Genomic DNA, 20,617 nt, shown 5'->3' on the forward strand with positions numbered 1-20,617 from the left:
GGGATCAGGAGGAATGGGGGGATCGGGAGAAATGGGGGGCTGGGAGGATCAGGGGGACTGTGGGTCTGGGGGCTGCAGCACAGGCAGCAGTGGGGCAGGGGGCTGCAGGGGGCTGGGGACAGTGTGAAGCTTCACACCAGTGGGAAGCTGCAGGCTCAGGAGTTTTCTGCTTTTCCAGGTGGTGCCCAGAGCACTCAGCACTCCTGCACGGGGACCCTCAGGTTTAATTCTGTTCCGTGCAGCACCCTCATCCTCCTCCTGTGTCCTCGGGGTGCTGAGCTCTGCTCCCTGCACAGCCCCAGAACTGAGCCTGTTCCCTTTAATGAACAAATGAGGACTTCCAAGGAAAGGAAAAGTGAAAGCTGCAGACTCTCGGTGTTTTCCCCAGCTGCTCAATTCCTGGAGCTCCAGGCTGCTGCCTGGGGACTGCTGCTGTTCCCCACTGGTGGGTGAAATCCCGTGGGGTGGGTGACTGGTGTGGGAACACTAGCCCTGGCAGCCTAGCTGTCCCTCCTGCCACCCTGCTGGATTGTCACCTCCCCACGAGGCCTTTCCCGTCTGCAGCCTCTGACTCACACTTTAAAGAAATGAAGGATGATGAATCCCATTTGCCAGCAGAGTCATCACCATCAATCCCACTCCTCCCTCCAGCCCCAGCAGCTGCCCAGTCCCCAGCCCAGCCCCTCCACTGATGCCCAAGGACACTCCAAACCTCTCCACCTCCAAAACACCAGCCACATCCTGGGCTCCCCAGCACCCACCCTGCACCCACCAAGAGATTCTGCACCCACCAAGAGATTCTGCACCCACCAGGAGATGCTGCACCCACCAGGAGATGCTGAACCCACCAAGAGATGCTGAACCCACCAGGAGTGCAGAAGTAGTCCCAGGCATTAACTGTGGGCAAATGCTTGCCTCTGGCTGCTGGCTCCTGGCTGCTGTTGTGCAACCTCTCTCACGAGCATAAATGTCAAATTCCTTAAAAAAGCCCTTGCTGCAGTTTGGGCTGAGGGTCAGGGTGTTTTTTTTTTTTCAGAGCCAGGTGACTACAGTGCAGGAACCAAGATCAAGCGTGTGGGACATTGCCCAGCAATCACATCACCTCCTGCTTTGGGGTTTAGGAAACTCCCAGTGTCTGTGATTTGCTGGGAAAACCTTCTTTTCCTCTTCCATCCTCTTCCTGGCAGGCAGGAGGCAAACAGCACAAATCCCCTCAGAAGTTTTAATTTCAAGACAAGAGGGTGAGCCCATCCCTGGCTGCTTGCTGGCAAGGGATGATGACAACCCAGTGAGCTGTCATGTGTCTTTCATGTGCCACCACACCCCAAAATGTGGCTTCAGGCTTCCTCACCAGCAGCTGCTGCTCTCCCTTCCCCTGGGAATCTCAGCACCCTCCCATTTGCTGGGTGCTCACCCACTTGGACCTAAAATTTCCCCCCCATCCCTGCTCACTGCCAGGGTGCTGGGACCTGGCCCTGCAGAGACATGGCTGGATGAGGAGCCAGCATGGAAAAGCATTGGGAACAAAGCTCTTCATGTCACCTGTCCCCATGCTTTGCACCAGAGAGCTGGCAGAGACAAACCCCAAGAGCAGGAGGTGTGGGAAAACATGGACATCCTGCCAGCACCAAGGGTTCCCCCCCGTGGGAAAAGCCTCTTCTCACCTGAGTGATAATCTCTGCTCTGCACAGACACCCCTGAAACATGGGAGCAGCCAGAGGAGGCCCAGCAGCTCCTCAGCAGTGAGGAGAGAAAGGAAAATCAAGCAGTAAAACCAGAGGAGCAGGAAAGGGGGGGCACTGGTTTGGTTGCTGCTGTTGCCCAAGTGCTGCTGGGTCTCGTGTGCTGCCTCAGCATCACAGGATTAATACTGGGAGGTTTCATTTCAGGCAAGAACAGGACAAGGAGAAGTGACTCTGGCAGAGCCCTCTCCAGTCTCCAAGGCAGCAGGAGAAGCACCCAGACCCCAGGTTGCCCCCAAACCCCTCTGACCTGTTGGCAGGGGGTGGGCAGAAGAGGAATATTACTGTCAAAACCTTCCCCCTCGGTTGCAATAGAGCAGGGGGGGCACTCACGAAGCTGCTGGGGCTTTGTTTGCTCCTCATCCTGGATTTCTGCAGGGAAGGAAGCCACATCCCCCTCTGCCCTCATCCTTTGCATGGGACACTGCAGTCCAGAGCCCAGCTCCAAAGGAAACCCAGGGTTTGGACCCACAGAAGCTGCCAGGAGCACTCTTAGAAACTGGGAAGTGACAAAAACATTGACAAACCTGTAACCAGGAAGGGAAGACTTAATTGACCTTCCTTCCAAACCCTCCCGAGATCCCTGACTGGAAGGCTGGGGAGGTGGAAAAGCACCTCCTACCCTGGGGCTCTGGCAGGGGAGTTCCCAGCCCCAGCTCCCTGAGCATCTCCCCAGGCCTGGGAATCACACCAAAGCCCTTTGCTCTGAGAGCCAGCTGCAGGTATGGCAGTTGAACTGCAAAACCCTTCCAAACAAACAAACAAACAACCAAACAAACAAACCCCACAAAACCAAACCCTCCCCCCCCAAGCAAATGCTTCAAACCTCCCCAGGCATCCTTCTTCTGCCAGCACAGCAGCTCCAGAGCTCTGCTGGCTCTGCTCACAGCCTGCCTGCTCTCTGCTGCCCTTTTATATTTAGGAAAGCAGTTCCTAGCCCCCTGTGCTCCCTGCTCCTTCACTCAGCAACTCCTGACAGAGCTTCCAAGAAGCCAAACCCCTGTGGTATCACCCCATAAACCCCAGCCAGCACCACACCTGCTGCTTTTCCCCCTTTCTCCAGCCTCAGCCCCCAATGCCAAGGTTACTCCTGGGGTCCCATGCTCCAAGCTGAGGAAAACAGCAAGAGGGAGGTGGAGGGATGTCTGGGGGAGGGAGGGAGGGAGGGAGCAGCCTGATGTGTGGGCACTTGGAGCAGAAGTGTGGGCTTGCAGCTCTCCAGCCCTTGGGTGAGCAGAGGGGTGTCTCAGAACCAGCTGGTACTCAGCATCTTGGAAAGGAAATGTCAGGCTGTAAATGTTAGTGAGCACATCCCCCTCCATGAGAAAGCACCCAGAGAGCTGAGGGACAGAGAAGCCAGAGGGATAGAACAGAATATTTCACTTCTCACCTCGAGGCACTGCAGGCTGCTGGCATTTGCAGACACCCAGTGCTGCTGGAGAGACCAAGACAAGGACATCGACCCCGTTTTTCTCCCAAAAGAATGCTTTATTGACAGGTTTCCTCACTATTGATCTGTTTAAACAGTTCAACACCCAAGCTCCAGCAGTCCCCACTTGGCTGGCTCTGCTCCTGGCAGGGAGGTTGGGCTCAAACAAAGAGCTCCAGGGAATGAGACTTCACTCCTCCAGCCTGGTACATCTGCCTTACAACAGCTCCTCCGTGTCCCCAGGACTGCAGGAGGGGAGCAGGACTGGGGCAAAAGGGGATTAATCAGCAGGTTAAGTGCCAAAACTTGCTTCTCTACAGAAAGGTCAGAGGCAATTCAATCCCTCCAGGGTGCTAAACCACTACAACTACCCAGATATGTACATGAACAGGTCTAAAGGTCTGAGTAAGTCCCACTCTGCCTCCAAGGCACAGAATTGCTCACTCCAGGTATCTCTACGTGGAGGCACCAAAGATCAGGCCTCCAGAAGAACACTCAGAAATTCTCAGCTCCTGATGATGAAGTTGGGCATCAGAAAGAGCAAAATATCCACGGGGAAGGGCTTGAGCTCTGTGACTCTCTTGCCAGTTTTGCAAACCAAGATTAGAGCTGGGGCTTCCACCTGAAAAACCCATCCAGGCCGAGTCAGATGTACCCAGAGGAGGAGCCTGCAGAGAGCAGAGTCCCCCCCAGCATCACATCCAGATTGCTACAGACACTCTGGGTGTTTTCACCTGGCCCTGCTGGTAACAGCCTTCAGAAATTCTTCCTCCAAGAACGAAGGCATCAGCTGAGAAGGGAGAAGCAAGTTTCATACACTCAGGGAAGAGGAGTGTGCTGCTGAACTGAACACAAGGCCTGGGCTTGTTAAGCATGCTGCTGCTACTGCATGAGGCAAAGCTCCATCCAGCACCCACCATCCAGCCTGACAACCCTCACAGTCCTCTCTAGAGAACAGAAAAATCATAAACCAGTAAAGCAGAAGGTGATGTAAGGCTTGCACAGTTCTGTTTCAGAGTCCAAGGGAGCAGTTCCCTAACATGATGCCAAAGCTGCTTTTTTTTTTTTTTTTTTTTTTTTTTTTTATGCTTTATTTCTTTAAAGTTCATTGCATTTAAAAATAAAGATTTTTAGTTTTGTTAAAGCTAGAGCATTAGTGTAACAACGAGGCAGCTGCTAAGTGAAGTTTCCCTTTTGGGAGCCCAGAAGAAACAAAAAAAAACCCAAAATACAACTGTTTACCCCATTTACCAGACTACTGCAATGAGAGCTGGAGAAACAGGAATGGGAGAAGCCTGGGAGCTCAGTGAGGAGCTGCATGGCATGTCCTGAACAGAGAGCACAGCCTGAAGCTGCAGCTAAGATGCCCACTGGCTTCTCCAACAACTGCCCTCCCACTGCTCAGCCTGATCTATCAGTTCTAAGCTGTGTCAGACAAGGGAAAACTGTTTTTTATCTCTACCAGTGGCATTTCTGAGCTACTTGAAAGGAAACTCCATCTTCCACGCTCTCCCAAAAGGACAGCAGTGATACATTTAAATCTACAAACTTTAGTGTAAAATATTATTTGTGTACAAAACTTTGCATTCTCTTTTATTTGACTTAGATCCAGCAGCAGTGTCTATGAATGAAGAAGGATGGATCTCTCCTGGACTGGCTCTCAGCCCCTTCTTGGATTCAGATGTTGTTGCTTGCAGGTTGTGAAGATTGGGAAGGAGGGAAGGAGGGAGGGAAGGAGGGGGCTCAATCTTGCAGCTGTGCCAGGTGGAGGCTCTAGAAAGGAGCATTGTCCTCTGGAGGTTTGCCCCCAGCTCCCGAGGGGGAGTGGAGGCAGTCAGTGCTGTTTTCCCTGCTGCCCACCACTCTGGACTGAAAGGAGAGAAGAGAGTGAGGATAACAAGAAAGCAAGCACTGAGAATAATACCAAGTCAACTCCCCCTTGTCAAGGTCACCTACTGTAGCCAAGACTTCACATATCTGAGAGGCCATTTGCCCGAATACTAGTCTACAAGAAAAACATTGCAGAAATTAAAGTTTCTGCAGGAGGCTTCATCTGAGGTGTGAAAACAAAAGGCAAAGCAAACTGTTACCTTTATGGTCCCAACTCTGTCTTCAAAGGACTTGAAAGTTGCAGAATTCCTTGAAGAAAGCAGAGAAAAACAAACAAATCAAGACAAATTCAGTTGTGAAGTGGAGGAAGCAGCAGAGCATGCCTGGGTTCTCTGGCCGTGCAGCACCCAGAACACTTCCAGCTCCTCACAGCCCTCAGCACAAATCTCTCAGACACACCAGAGAGGAATATCACACACAGACTTGGAAGGAAAACATTTCTACCACGTGCAATCCATTCAATTGCTCAAGCTAAAACGTTGAGGGAAGCAAGTCCTGGTTCACTGGGGAATCACCAAGCAGAGAAGAAACCAAGGCTTCCAACTGGAAGCCTGCTCTTGTAAATAAATGGAAAGAAAAAACTGGAAAGGGTTTAAAACAAAGGCTTCTGCTTCCCATATTCCAGCCCAGGGGCAGAGCCCTGTGCCTGTACCTCTGGGCAGTTTCAGTACTTCAGGAGTCATCACTTGCATCTCACCAGTGTAATAAATTAAATCAGAATATTACAGCTTCCTAGCAAAGAAAACCAGGTCAATTGTTTGATAAGCTGACAAGCTGCTTTGCTTGGGAAGGATTCCAGAGGACTGCTCTGCACTGAGCACTCAGAGTGGGCAATTACTCACCCAGAGCTGCTCTCCCCAGGCGAGGCTGTGGGAGCACTGGGAGATGACTGGACTCATCTCAGTTATTTTTGTTCCCAAAGAAATGTTTTACATTTGCACCCACAAAGGAAGCTCTGGAACAAGGATGAGCACAGAGAGGCTGCTGTGAGCCTCATCCAGGCCTGGCAGATCTTTCTCTTGCAGGGAGATCCCACCTCGTGCTGGGAAGGGCACTGAGATTCCAGGCTGGAGCCAGAGGGTTGGAGTCAGGATCCATCCCAGCATCAGCAGTGCCCTGATGGTCACTGTGAGATGGGGACACCAACCCCTGCCCTTCAGGGACCACCAGGGGGGATTTCAGTGAGACTTGGGCAGAGTTGTGCTTAGTCCAAGAAGAACACGGGTGCTGATAACCAGAAAATGAGACTGGGGGAAAAAAAATTAAAAAAAAATCCCTGAATGACTCCAACTGAGGGACATGGATACGCCATGCTCTGAGGGGGGAACCACTCAGCTCTAGAAGTCAAAACCAAAGCCCCAGCAAGGCCAGGGTGGGCTGTAGTCTCCCCCCACCCCCAGGCAGGGCTACATTACCTCATGGCTGGCATACTGATGGAGTGGCGAATGGAGTAGCTGCTACTTGGAAGCATTCAGAACAAGGAGGAAAAAGGTAAATGACAATTTTAGACAGATACCACAGCAGAGAAGAGCAACCCAGCTTCTTAAGCTCTTTTTACTGTCCACACACAGGCTGCTGTGGACGACTGAAGCAGCAAGAGCCAGCCCTCTCCTCCCCTATTTCACAGCTGCAGCCCAGAAGTTAAATTTTCCAGACACAGGGCAGTAAGCAGAGTTGTTTAACTGCAAACTGCAGTGTGATAAAAGTGTGATAAAAAGCCAATTCCAGAGCACTGGCTCGTGGGAGGTTTCTCAATCTGTGTCAGAAGGGTAGGCAAGGCTTAAACAGCCAGCTTCCCCTTCAGTGTCTGCAAGGGCCTGGCACAGGAACAAGATGTTCTGGAGTAGCCTTGAGGAGTATCTTACCTAAAGGAGTTGGAGAAGGGGTGAGCCCTGGGAGAAGCCACAGGCAGCAGAGAGAAAAGGGAAACAAGAGTCAGACACTTGCAGGGATCTGAGCACCAAATGCAGGGACACGGTCACGGGACAGCAAAGTCAACTGCCCAGGAGGAAGCCTCTCAAAATAAATCACAGAAGCAAGCCAAAGAAATTGCTTTTCATTAAGTCAAGCCAAGCTAAGAGGTTTTTCAGAGAACAACACCAGCACCTACAGCAACTCGGAGCCAGGGAGAGGAGTGGGTGTGGAAGGACAAAACCCCACAACATTTTACCCATCCCCACCCATTGTTTCAGGTGATTTAGTGAGATTTTGGGGGTTTAAAACACACTTTCCTGCAGTGAGAGTTTTACCAAGCAGTAGCTCATTTGGCCAAGACACCTCCTTCCCCCAGTTTCCCCTGGGAGATTCCATACAAAGACAGCATTGCTGGGGCTGCTGGATGAGACCTTGTGTGAGAGGAGCCTGGACCTCAGCATCACCTCACCCTGCCAGGCCTGAGGAGCTCAGAGAACAAACAGATCTTGGCATAAGGAAGATAAAAGAATCTGGATAAAAGGCATCATGTTCACCCCACAACCTGCTTGCCCATTTTTAGGTTTCCAGGCAAACTAGGTTACCAGATTTCCATGCAGCAGTCTGAAATAACAGCCTGGAGTTTCCCCACTCCTACCAGCAGGATTACCAGGATGCTCCAAAGGGGCTTTTCCTACCACAAGGAGTGTTTTACTCCACCTAAATGTGATTTATGTCTCTGCAGCAGTCATGGCAAGCTGGATCTGAAGTACTTGGCAAGGAGTACAGGGGCTTTTCCTCAGAGCCAGAGTGAGGATGTTAGGCTCTGTGGTTTCATCCCCCCACGTATCCAAGTCAGCTCCTTGGCAGGGCAGACTCCTTGAAATGCTGTCTTTGCACGTGAAATAAACTCACTTTTTCCTTACTCTTGCTTAGAGGAGAACACAGGTAACACAAGTCCATGCACCATGCACTCTGTACACAACACCACCAGCACTGCTTTGCTTGGTCTCAAGGCACCTTTCCCCCTTCCACAAGGATTTGAAGTTGGCAGAAACTGAGGAATCTGCAGGCACTTTTGGGGCTCAAGCTACCATCCCCCCATGGGCTTGCTGGTGGTGTTATGTACAGCAGCAAACTTCAGACAGCACAAAGTGTCTTGGGGGTCACCAAACCACACAGCAAGTTGTTAGCGCCAAAAGGAAAACACTTCCAAGTTTGCCCTTTATGGGGATCAGTAAAACACAGGAGCAGAATGTCTAAAAGCCAATTTACTTTTGAACTGTAAGTGGAGATAACAGAAGAAGCTGAGTTGGCCAAGATTTGAAAAAAATCCCACTAATTAAGCTACATTTTCTCCCTCCAGGCAAGCCAAGAGAGGAACACCAGGGATACACTTAGCACAGTGACCACATGAACTTCCCAGTGCCTCCTTAAAACCACTCCTCTAGCATTTAAAATGATTAACCCTTTAGATTTAACCCAGGGACTCCCTGCTGCCATTTCACAGCATTTTGGTCCAAGCATTTGTAATGGAGTGACAGCTACACCCTCCTTGCATCAGAGGTGTCTGTCCCATTCATCACTCCTTCCTTGCTCTCACCACCCAGCCAGGGCTGACTGAGCAAGGAAATCCCTTCTGTTATCTCAACGCTTGCAGTGATGGAAAAATAAACTTGCTTTACAAGTGAATTTGTGAAGAGTGAGAGGAGAGAGAGAAAGCACAGTCAGGGAGGTTGCTGTGCAGGCTGCAAGGCCTGTAACAAGGTTCTCTGGGAGCAGAGATCATCCCCACTTGCCCAGAGAAGTGATCACAACACCAGAACAGATTTCACTCCCCATCAGCTCTGACTGCTCAGTTTCACCTGGGAAGGGCAGAAAGTGGGACAGCTCCTGCAGAAGCTCATGCTGAGAGTTAAATCTGACTCAGAATCAGGAATAGCAAGACTTGAATGCAGCACAGGAGACAAAAGTCTGTTTGTACACACACAGAAAAACTCAAACTTCTCTTAAAAAAACCCCCAACAATCATTACTGTGTTCCCCACAGGGCCACATCCACAAAGCAAACCCTGCTGAAATAACTTTGGCAGGGATTGCCAAGTTGGAAGGCAGAAGCTGCCTCTGTTTCATAAGCCACCACCCAAGGTATTGGCTATAAAAAGGAATAGAGGCATTGAAATTGGTGATGAATGCTGAGCAGCAGCACTGCTGCAAAGCTCTGACTGCACAGCCAGCTCTCACCCTGACTGAGTCACTTCAGCTCTGTCACCAGCAGCACCAACATCCCTGCAGCCACTTGAACTGGGAATATCCCAACCAGATGACAACAGGCAGGACCAAGCCACCCAGAGCAGCTTCTTCTGATTCAGGAGTTCCCCTTTTTGGTCCAAAAAAAAAAAGCAGAGGTCCCATCCCTGTGCCACACCAGCCTGACCAGACTGCAGAAGTCAGGCTCCAAAGGTGTCACCACCACATCTTGTGCCAGCATCCAACCTACTGAGGTGACAGGTACAGCTCTTCTTCCAGCAGGCTAAGTAGTTCCCAGGAAAACAAAGTTAAGGCTTGAATTTTGGAAAGGGTAGGAAGCCAGTTAGGCTTCTGTCAGGTTCAGAGCTACTGAGAACACCAAAAATTACCCTCCAGGAACACAGTAAATAACTCAGGGAAGACAGACCTAGAATAAATCAGTGCCATGTGATCAGAAGCCAACAATTTCTTACCACTTGGATACTGCCAGCCACAGTGGAATTGGGAATTCCCTACAAAGAATGAGAGCTTCCCATTCAATCCAAGGTCTGGAACATCATGTTAACACAAGCCCTAAGAATACTTCCTCAGTTACCCAGACAGGCTCCAAATTAGTTCTCAAACCCAAGAAAGGACATGGTCAAGGTATTCTGCATGAAACACTTGGGTGTCAGTGTTAGAGGGGAAGCAATCTTCAGCTTAAATTTCTGAAGATCAGGCAAATCACCAATTTTAACCTTGAACTTCACAGAGCAAGAGCTGCAGCCAGCAACCAAGGGAAGCAGCTCATCCCTTGCCAGCTCAGAGAGGTTTTAGGTTTGCAGCTCCTTCAGTGGTCATCTGCTGAAGGAACCCAGATAACCACCAGCCACAGAGGAGTTTTCTTTCACTGTTGACTTTCTAAATCAATTTGTTATCTTGCAATCCCTGTGACACAACTGTGCCTGGGAGGTGTCTTGTCCTCTGCACTGTCACACAGGGCCTGAAACTGCATGAAATGCAGCATCCAGACTTTGCCCCTCTTTAAGATGGAGCAGAGCCCAGAAGTGATGACCCTTTCCTAACCCAAGTGACACCAAGAAAACACAACTTCATAATTTGTGATAAATGGGAAAGATAAAACTTGATACTTGTTCTTTATATATGATGTAAAAGCTGCACTGACACTATAAGAAGTACCTGAGGAAGGGTTGGACTTGATGATCTCTGAGGTCCCTTCCAACCCAGCCAGTTCTCTGATTCTAAGGCTGCTAAGAGCATTCTGTCAGTTCTCTTAAGCCAAATCAAACCTAAATACCTCAGAAGAGGTATTAGCCCTTCAACAAGTCTTTAAGAAACATTTAATCTGTCCCAAACTACCACGTGCAGGTCCACACAGAGCAAGGCAGTCCAGCACAATCAGTGTGCTGCCAACTAACCACAAAATGGAAAAAAAAGCCTTGTTATTGTCTGAAGTCTCCTTACTGTTTGAAACCCAGATCAAAGCACCAGAGTGCAGAACAGAAACCTTACCTCATGTCACCAAGTTTCCTGCTGATAACAGAACCTACATTGGAAAGGGCTGCTGAAGTCTTCTGTCCTGCCTGGGAAAGGGTTTCCTGGGTCTTCTTGTAACTAAACAAACAAAAAAAACCCACAGCACGTGTCATAAATTGAACTAATGGGTAGGATCCCAAAGCAGGAAGCATCCCCACCCTCCCAGTTTGGAAAAAGGAGCCCTTGTTAAAGCAAAGGAGCTGGGTTAGTGAGCTGCACTGACTGAGCCCCTTCCAGCCTTGCATGTATTCAAAGACCAGAATTTTTAAGCAGGCAGCAAGTGTAGGATCACCCTTTCCACCCATTCTGACCAGTTGTTCTTAGAGCTGACAAGCATTTAGGAGGAAACCAATCCCACAGCAAGGTATCCTATAGCTCTAGAACCATCCTTGAGTCTCCTGGAAAAAACAAGCCCAGGAACCTATTCCATGATATGCTTGGAGCCTTGAAGCAGTTTTAGGGTCAGATGTAGTGTTAGGTTATGGAGGAAAGGGGCAAGGCTAACACCAGTTAGAGAGAAGCAGCAGAGGGATTGGGATCATCTGTACAACTTGCAGTTTAGACAGAAATGGGTGAGAAGTTTCCTATCAGTTACCATTAACCACAACCCAGCAGGAGGCTGGCAGCTTGGATTTGAGTTTCAACCAGAGCTGGAGACTGACATTGGGAGCTTTTGTCTCCTCCTCATGAGCCCAGTCTCAGGAGCAAGGATTCTCAGGAACTCCCCATCTTTATGCTACTCCACAGGTGGTGATTAAAACCAACAGAGATTTCTGGCATTCCTCAAAATTATTTAAAAAAGAAGACTCAGGCTGGAAAACAGCAATTTAACTCAGGTTTTCTTATGCCAAACACTTCAGCTTGAGGTTCCTCTTCTTTGCCTGATGAGGATATTTAGGAGAAGCCCAACCTTCCCTCCCAGGCCTGAGCTCCCCCAGCCAGAGGCATCCTGATGACACCTGAATTATTTACTTTATTCTTATCTATTTTATGCTCTCCAGACAGAAGTGCTTGAGACAGCACCACAGCACCTGACCTGAATTCAAGCAGCATCAGTTACAACCTGTTGTTTCATTGGGTTTTGTTTGGTTTTAAGGCTGCAGCCAACTATTTACATGAAACTCTGGCAGAAGAGAACTGCATCAGCTTTACCTTCCCCCTTCCCGCTCCTGAAAGGAAAGCAGAGCAGGGATGTGAGTGAGGACCACCCTGGACTCAAAGGACACCCTCAGCCCCTGCACACACTGCCAGCTCCCAGGTAGCTCATCTGGTTTCAGCAGATAAAGGCCAGAGACTTTCCAGCTGTGTTTTCCACACTTGCCAGCAGTTTTTGTAAGATAACTGAAGACCCAGCACTGGAGTACTGCTCCTCCTGCCCAAGTGGGCTTCTTCCTGCTGCCAGCACTACTGGTTGTGCTGACACAGCCATCTAGGAGCAAGGAAAACCATCCAGCTGAAAAATAAACTTGGAAGGACACAAAAAGGCAGCAGCAGTCAGCTGGGATGCCCAGGCTGGCCCTGCACCCACAGATCCCACACAAACCCCCACACTGCAGAGCCAGGAAAGCAGAGTTCCCCAACCCAGACCTGCCAGCAGGCACACAGAGGTGGCACTGCAGCTGTGACAGCCAGGGATCAGGTTGTACAAGGCTTTAAATGAGCCTCAGCTACACCCAGAAGTTGCCTGACCTAGAAGTTGCCTGCACTCCCCTGCACGTGCCACAGCCAGCTCTGCCAGGGGAGCTCCAGGGACAGGGAAGAGGATGCTTTGGAAAGACAAACCCCCAAAATGTCAGCAAAACAACATCCTTGGGTTTCTTGACCTTGACTCCTCACATTTACTGAGCTTCAGATGCTCAGGAAATTAAAATTCTGTTTGCTTCCTGAAGCTGCTGGAAATTTACCCTGTGAGTCCCCTCTCCTCTGCTTTGTAATCAGCATCTGCCTTGCCAGCATCAATTAGCACTGCCTAGTGCCAAAGCAAGCAGGAAAATCAGTGTGTGCCCCAGCTACTGAGGCCTGAGCTGCTCCACAGAAGCAGGGTTCTGGCACCTAGGAATACAAGGAAACAGAGCTAACCAGAAGTTTTCTCTTCCAGCAGGCACACCCAGGGAGGAACTCTGGTTAAACACTGCTGGAGACACTCGTGCTGTCAGCAAGCACAAAACCCAAGGTCATTCTGTTCAGCAAGTTAAATACTGATGATTTACATCTTCTTCATCTAGAAAACATGTCCAGCACCCTGAAAGCAGAAGCTGCATGCTTCAAAGGTTTTTCTGATACTCCTACTTTTTATCACCACTCATCTGGCAACCCTTGTGTGAAGAAAACCTCTGCACACACAGAGCCAACAACAGCTCCAAGGACTGAATTCCACGCCTGCTCCAGAGAACAGGAAAAGCTGGATAACCCAAGCCCTATCTCCTCATGCCCTAAATCAGTCAAATCAGATTCTACCTGCCTGCTCTCACTGCAGCACTGCAAAGGATTCCCCTGCAGCCTGTGGGAAGGATGCAGTGAGCAGGACAACTTCCATGAAATGCCTCTGCCATGTGGTCCTGAGAGGAATTTAACCCCAGGCATTTCACAGAAACGTGGCAAAGAGACCTCTGCAGGGGGAACAGCTGGGAGGGTTAAGCTGTTCCAAGACCATTTGAGCCCCAGCAGGACAGAGCAGCTGCCTTGGGTGCTGCAGCACCATCAGGTAGCACAGCAAGAAGACAATCTCCCTGGGAAGCACGTTGAGGGGGACAAGGTCAGCCTGGCCTTGTCACACACCTTGTCAGCTGAGCTCACTGCATGAGGCACAAAACTACCCAGTGGCTCCAGCCAGTTCTCCTCCAGGCAGGCATTTGAAGAGCATCACTTAGCTGGACCACCAGGAACTCATTCCAAAGCTGACCTGAGGAAAAGTTCCCTGTCCTAAAAGAGGCATTTCTTGGGTGAAAAATAAAAAAAAAAAGTGAAAGCTAGAAAAGAGAGAGATGTCTACATAGATTTAGTCAAAGCAGAGGCCTGTGAGCAGGGGACATTAATGGCAGCAGACTGTCACAAAAGCATTTGTTAATGCTGAAGGTTAAGACACTCACGCTTCTGATTGAGTTAACTTTTCATTCCAGTCCTCCAGAGTGCTGCTGGCTGAAAGATATCTACAAACACAAGGGAGTTAGACAGGGTGCTCATGACAGATGCTTCTTCTGACACCCTCCACACTCTCAGCCTCTCTGCACTTGTGCTATCCCAGGTTTTTACCTCTGCCTCAGCTCTTTGGGAGGCAGGGAGACACCTGAGCCCCAGGGTTTCTCTTATTTCAGCACCAACTCTGAGCACAAGGAGCCAGAGCTTGGAGTTCAGCAAGTGCCAGGAATGGAAAGACTTTTGTCTTCCCCTCCCTTCCATGTCCTGTGTGGCAGCTGGGGACTAAAAGCAGAGAGCAGGGAACTGAGCTCAAGGCCAAAACAAAAAAATAATCTGACTGCCACACCCAAAGCTGTTTTTTTACTAACACCACATGGCCTGCAGAGACTCCTAAACCTGGGTTCATTTTCTAATCTTGACCAACCATGTTTGCCTCCATAAAATACAGTCCCTTGGGGGTCATGAGAATCAACAGCAGAGGTACAGAACAAATACCAGAACTCCTGAAGTGTCTGCTACCAGCTGAGACAGCACAGAGCCCTCAGAGGTGGTGACACAGAGCAGGGAGGTCACAGCACCCACAAGTGTCACTCTCCTCAGTCAGATCAGTGCTGTCCTGCCTAATGACAGGATGCTCCCAATCCACATTTTCCTCTTAGCTAAATAATCCTCTCCTTCAACACAAGATGCAAGGGGGAGAGAAGCTTCAGTGCAGAAAACATCCAAGGGCTCCCTTATGTTCAGCAGGAATCAAAATGATTCACATCTAAAAGGAATGGGGGTCTTGTGTAATTAAATATATTCCAGACAGAAGCAGCCAGATGGTTTTTGCTTTTGTCACCTGCTCCTGTATACTGCAAAGAGTAAAATTCATGGCTTTTAGTGCTGACATCACCAAAAGGTTTGGATGGATCAGTGCAGAAGTGGCAGCTCTCAAAAGCCAGAGTTGGTGTCTGCATTTCAGCTCCAGGCAAACACCATGGGGCACCTTCCCTCCCCTGTGGTCATGAGGAAAGGCAACAATCAGACCACCCTCCCACAGCTGATGGGAAACAGTTTCCCAGGAAAAAGAGAGAAGTTCAGTAGGAAGAGATCTGATTCCAACAGCCTGACCTACCCACAGCCACCTAAAGGCAAAGTGTGGTTGATATTTTGCATTAATATATATATTTTTTTTTTTTAAACAAAACGTGGTCTGGTAACTGATTGGAATTCTTGTTCTGCAACAGCAAGACCATGAGAGAGAGAGAGATGAAAGCAGCAAGGTTTGCTCATCTCCCCTGCAGTGGAGGGATGCTGGGAGGCAGGCATGCTGGTGACAGCCCTGTTTCCCCCTGGGGCTGTGTGGGGAGGACAAGGGAAGGGGTTTCTGAGGAGCAGGAGGCACTCACAAGTCAGACTGTGTCACTTTGTCATTCCATTCTCCAAGTTTCTCAGATGTTTTCACATAACTGGAAACAGAAAGTGTTAATGAGTATCAGTGCCATGTTCACTGGTTTCCTGGCTAGGAGGCAGTGACACAGATTGCAGCTAGAGAGGAATGACAGGAATTGGGCAGGGAGGGAGGAAAAAAAGGGAGAGAACAAAGAGTGAGATGAGCAGCCCAGAGATCACTCTGCAGGGCACTGTCAGGAACTCCACATTACACTTCAGTTACAAGAGAAGCTCTGGGCTGAGCTCTAGAGGCACTGAGAGCCCCCACAGAGGCTCAAACTTACCTCTTGGTCTCTCCTTTGGCACTGCCAGACTCAGCAGTGCTCTGAGCACCCAATCCCTCCAGGCAGAGGTGAGCACATGGAACACCCCCTAGGTGTGTTTTTCCTAGGAAATGCAGCCTGATCCCAGCTCCAGGACTCAGGGAGCAGCTTCTGAACCTGAAACAGCTCAGGAACAGCTTCTCTGTGCTGCAGAGCTTTGAAACATCTTGCCCTTGGAGCCTGAGCTCAGAAGAAGGCAGCAACTGCCTCTGCCTCAAAAAAAAGGCAGGATTGGGCAAATTGAAGTGTGAAGTGGTGACAGGACCCCAGCCTTGCAGTGCAAGAGCACTCAGCAACAACTTATCCCCAGCAGAGATCTGAAAGTTCTGTGTGTGCTCAGGCACCCTGAGAGATGAGCTGGGCCTTTCTGTTGCTTTTTTTTTTCCTTTTTCATTTTTTTTTAAGTGCTTCTTACACCCATCAGAGCAAAACCCTCCAGCTGCTTGGAAAAACCCTGGAATATTCTGCTGGGGAATAACAAGTGCAGAGCCACAGGTGCCCCCCAGAGGGGCATCACTTACGCATTGGAGACTTGGACATCGTGCCAGCTTCTGGACAGGTTTTGCTTCAACCCATCCAAGGGAGTCAGACCCAGCTTCCTCTTCAGCTCCCCACAGTGCCTCTCCTTGGCAGCCAGCACTTGCCTCAGGGTCCCAATCTCTTCTTCAACCTTAGAGAGGAGAGAGAGGTTTTTGTCTTCAGTCATAGAATCACAGAACTGGCTGGGTTGGAAGGGACCTCAGAGATCATCAAGTCCAACCCTTGATCCACTCCCCCCGTGGTTCCCAGCCCATGGCACTCAGTGCCACATCCAGGCTCTTTGGAAAGATCTCCAGACACGGAGAATCCACTACTTCCCTGGGCAGCCCATTCCAATGCCTGATCACCCTCTCCAGAAAGAAATTCTTTCTCATCTCCAACCTAAACCTCCCCTGGCACAACTTGAGACCCTGCCCTCTTGTCTTGCTGAGAGTTGCCTGGGAAAAGAGCCCAACCCCCCCCTGGCTCCAACCTCCTTTCAGGGAGTTGCAGAGAGTGATGAGGTCTCCCCTGAGCCTCCTCTTCTCCAGCCTCAACACCCCCAGCTCCCTCAGCCTCTCCTCACAGGATCTGTGCTGGATCCCTTCACCAGCCCAGTTGCCTCCTTTGGACCTGCTCCAGCACCTCAATCTCCTTCCTGAGCTGAGGGGCCCAGAACTGGACACAGGACTCAAGCTGTGGCCTCCCCAGAGCTGAGCACAGGGGCAGAATCCCTTCCCTGGACCTGCTGGCCACGCTGTTCCTGAGCCAGCCCAGGATGCCATTGGCCTTCTTGGCCACCTGGGCACACTGCTGGCTCCTCTTCAGCTTCCTATTCCCTCAGCAACAGTCTGAAAATGGAGTTTCCCTCAAAACCAGCAAGGTCTCACTGAGATGAAACTGAAGAATTGGTTGGGACATGGAGGAAATGGGACTGAAGAGGAGCAGGGGTGGAATGGGAGGCCCAGAGCTCAGACTTCAGCTGGGAAAATGTCCACACACATCACTGCCCTGGTGACTTAGTGGCACCAGGACTCACAGAACTCACACCCAGCACTGAAGATAAAGAATCAGGTGCCCAACCTGACACCCTGAGGTTCCTCTCATTACTCTTTGCCTCTGATGTCACTAAAACACAAAGTTTTCCCCCCAGGGATCCTTCTCACAACACTTTCACACAACTCTGGAGCTGTCTGCAGGCACTGAGGGTTGATTTCTGCATCACCACTCAGAGCAGCCAAGTCCTCCCTGGCTGAAACCTGCAAGCCACGGGGCCACCAGAAGGTTCTGAAAGGGGAAAGAAAGGCTCTGAAAGGAAAGAAAGGGCTCCAGGGCAGCTCCAGGTGTCAGACAGAAATTGTGACCTTTAAACCCCAAGAGCTGCCCCAACTTCAGGTCACTACAAAAGTTCAGCTCTTCAGAAGCACCCAAAGGAATTGTCTATAAAGTGCAACAAATGTTTATGGGGAAAAGGCAGAAAAAGCAAGCAAGCACAAGTGCTCCTTTGCTTCAGCTTCCTAAGGAAAAAGGAGTCTGTGCTGCACACCACTTGCCTCCAGGGCTTTCTCACCTCAAGTGGAGCTAAAAGCCCAGATCAAGCTCAACAGCATCAAAAGCCACTTATTTCCTCAGAGCCCCCAAACGAAACCATTCTGGGGAAGAGCAGGCAGCAGGGCAGAGTGTTTGAAGTACCTGCCAGCTTTGTGCCTGGGAACAATGAGCTGAGTGATCCAGAGGCAAGGAGGCTGCAGAATTTCAAGGGAAAAACACAGAAAACAAGAAGAAAAAAATACAAAAACCACCCCAAAACCAAAAGCCACACACAGAAAAAAGCCACAAAAAAGCCCCCAAGGGCAGACCAGGAACTGCAGCTCCTGTTGGTTACCTTGGCCAGCTCGGATCTCAGCTCCTCCTCCTCTGCCAGGCTCAGCCCCTCGGCCGCTCTGCTCCGCGCCGAGGCCGCGCTCTCCACGGGGACATCTGTCATGGCATCCGAGAGCAAACCTTTGGTGGGAGAGTGAAGGTTGATATCTGCCAGAGAGAGGGAGGGAAGGAGCAGAGGGGATGAGCAGGCAGCAAGCGCCATGGGCAAAGCGGAGCTGGGGGGGGAGGAACAGAAACCCCCGCCGGAGTTTCCCCTCCCCGAAGCTCCAGGAGAGCCCAGCTCTGCCTGTCCAAAATAGCTCCTCTGCCCGGCAGCAGCTGCCGAACGCCCGCAGGGCCCAGCCCGGGGGGGAGGAGGAGAAGGAAGGGGGGGGGCAGAGCCTCCAGCGCCCTCCTCGGGGCCTTGGCACCCGCAGCTCCCAGACAGACCCCCCCTGCACGGCCCCCCCGGGCTCTCCGTCCCCTCTCCCCCCAATTCCACCTCCGTTTTACCCCTCACCTCCCCTCATCCCCCTCATCTCCCCTCATCCCTTTCCCCGGGGCCTTCTGCACCCCCCCCCCCTCAGGCTTCTCCCCCCCCTCAGGCCTCCCCCTCCCCGCAGCCTCCCCGGGACCCCCCCCCCAGGGCCACCCGATCCCCGGGAGCCCCCAGGGCAATGGGAAGGGAAGGGAAATGCCGTTCCCGGGGGGTGTTTGGCCTCATCCCCGCAGCCCTCACCCTGCCCCGCACTCTCCATGCCGCCCCAGGCCCCTCCGGCCGCCTCCCCCCTCGTGACGCAATCACCGCCGCGCCGCCCGCTTCCGGGGAGGGTCGCGGGGAGGTGACGTCACGCGCCGCTGTCGCCACGGAAACGGCGCCGCCTCCCTCCTCCCGGAAACGGCGGGCGGGGGCGGGGGAGGGGGTGACGTCACGGAGAGGGATGGCGTGACGTCACTGGGAGGGGGGGAGGAGGGAGGCGTGACGTCACGGGGCGGGGGTTTCGCTTCCTTCCCTTTCGGGGGGTTCAGCGGGGCCGGGGCTGCGGTGCTGCCCGGCGGAGGGAAGGGGGCAGCACCGGCACGGAGCGGCCGGAGGTCCCGGAGGTGCCGGTCCTGGCAGGCAGGGCCCGGTTCTGGGGTGCCCATGGGACCCGGAGCTGTTGGAGCGGATCCAGAGGAGGCTCTGGAGCCACGGGGAGAGAGCTGGGGGTGTTGAGGCTGGAGGAGAGAAGGCTCCAGGGAGACCTCGGAGCAGCTCCCAGTGCCTGAAGGGATCCAGGAGAGCTGGGGAGGGACTTGGGATAAGGACAGGGAGGGATGGGATGGGGGGGAACGTTTCAGGCTGAAACTGGGGGGATTTAGATGGGATATTTGGGAGCAATTCTTCCCTGGGAGGGTGCTGAGCCCCTGGCCCGGGTTTCCCAGGGCAGCTGTGGCTGCTCCATCCCTCATTCCAGGCTGGATGAGGCTGGAGGGGGCTTGGAGCCCCCAGGGCTGCAGGAGGGGTCCCTGCCCATGGGCACGGGATGACCTGGAATATCCTTTCCAACCCAAACCATTCCATGATTCTGGGATAACTCCCCCTGGCAGTGACCCCCCCTCTTCCCACCCTGCTGCCCCTGCAGGGTTTGGGGCTCCCGGTGCAGCCTCTGGGTTTGGGATTCCCAGCAGGACACGGGGAAGCTCTGGGCTGCTCCAATCCCAGCAGATTTGGAACCCAATTCCCTGAAAAAAAAAAAAAAACCCCTCCCTGCTGGAGCCTCCTCCCCAGCTCCTTTCAGTTCCAGAGCCTTCCCAGGCCTCTTTGGCTTGCCTGGGAAAAGGGAACTGAATATCAGTGGGAAATGGGGGGGAAGTTTGCAAAGCCCTTTCCTACACCTCACCTCAGCTGCTGGGACACAGGGTTTGCAGTTTGCACCCTCCAGCACTCCTGGAAATTCCCATTTTGTGTCAGAGCCCTTCCCCAGCACCCCCTGACTGCCTGGTGGTCCTGGAGCAGGGTCCCAGCCCAGCTTTTTATTTTGGGGGGTTATTTTTGGGGGCTGTGGTGGTTATTGGGAAGTTTGGAGCCTCAGCAGGGGTCTGGTTTCACAGCTGGGCTCAGGGAGTCACCAAGTGAAAAATCAGGACTTTTCCAAGCTCACCACAGCCCAGATTCCTGAAAATCTGGCCCCAAAATGTGGCTGCAGCAGGAGGAGCAGGGAGAGAGGAGGAGCAGGGAGAGAGGAGGAGCAGGGAGGGCTGTGGCTCACGGGGAGCTGGGGGGGCTTCTGCCAGGAGTGAAGACCCCATCCCAATCCCCTCTCCCAATCCCCTCTCCCAATCCCCCCATCCCAATCCCCCCATCCCAATCCCCCTCTCCCAATCCCCCTCTCCCAATCCCCCCATCCCAATCCCCCTCTCCCAATCCCCCTCTCCCAATCCCCCTCTCCCAATCCCCCTCTCCCAATCCCCCTCTCCCAGTCCCCTCTCCCAGTCCCCTCTCCCAATCCCCTCTCCCAACCTTCTCCTGCCTCCCAAGGACACGGAGCTTCACCCCCCACCCAGCACCTGATTCCCTTCTCCCTCCAAGCACTGACTTTT

The 20,617-nt window shown here is 51.9% G+C and overlaps 1 protein-coding gene across 15 annotated transcripts; it reads right to left on the bottom strand.

The window, feature by feature from the left end:
* Positions 1-3,209: 3,209 nt before the first annotated feature.
* On the bottom strand, positions 3,210-18,870 carry LOC103532080 (TPD52 like 2). 15 transcript variants are annotated; one of them, XM_030462980.1, is made up of 12 exons: positions 18,774-18,863; positions 18,057-18,202; positions 16,174-16,322; positions 15,287-15,346; positions 13,847-13,906; positions 10,734-10,835; positions 9,695-9,733; positions 6,927-6,953; positions 6,477-6,521; positions 5,262-5,310; positions 5,128-5,176; positions 4,951-5,040 (listed from the first exon to the last, which is right to left on the bottom strand). In XM_030462980.1, exons 1-11 carry the CDS (start codon positions 18,790-18,792, stop codon positions 5,141-5,143), a joined length of 732 nt encoding a protein of 243 aa, XP_030318840.1. In that variant the 5' UTR covers positions 18,793-18,863; the 3' UTR covers positions 4,951-5,040; positions 5,128-5,140. The 15 variants fall into 15 exon arrangements, with proteins under 15 accessions (XP_030318835.1, XP_030318834.1, XP_030318833.1 ...); XM_030462975.1 differs by lacking the exon at positions 5,128-5,176 and having other exon boundaries at positions 3,210-5,040; positions 18,057-18,175; positions 18,774-18,870; XM_030462974.1 differs by lacking the exon at positions 5,128-5,176 and having other exon boundaries at positions 3,210-5,040; positions 6,477-6,518.
* Between the last annotated feature and the right edge of the window lie 1,747 nt (positions 18,871-20,617).

The sequence above is a fragment of the Calypte anna genome, chromosome 20, assembly GCF_003957555.1.
Source record: "Calypte anna isolate BGI_N300 chromosome 20, bCalAnn1_v1.p, whole genome shotgun sequence".
NCBI classification, from domain to species: Eukaryota; Metazoa; Chordata; class Aves; order Apodiformes; family Trochilidae; genus Calypte; species Calypte anna.

Coding starts and splice junctions, on each gene's coding strand:
- LOC103532080 (XM_030462973.1), bottom strand. Junction 13,907..15,286: donor AAAGTGACACAGTCTGACTT/GTGAGTGCCTCC, acceptor TTGTGTTTGTAG/ATATCTTTCAGCCAGCAGCA. Junction 9,734..10,733: donor AGGAAACTTGGTGACATGAG/GTAAGGTTTCTG, acceptor CATTCTTTGTAG/GGAATTCCCAATTCCACTGT.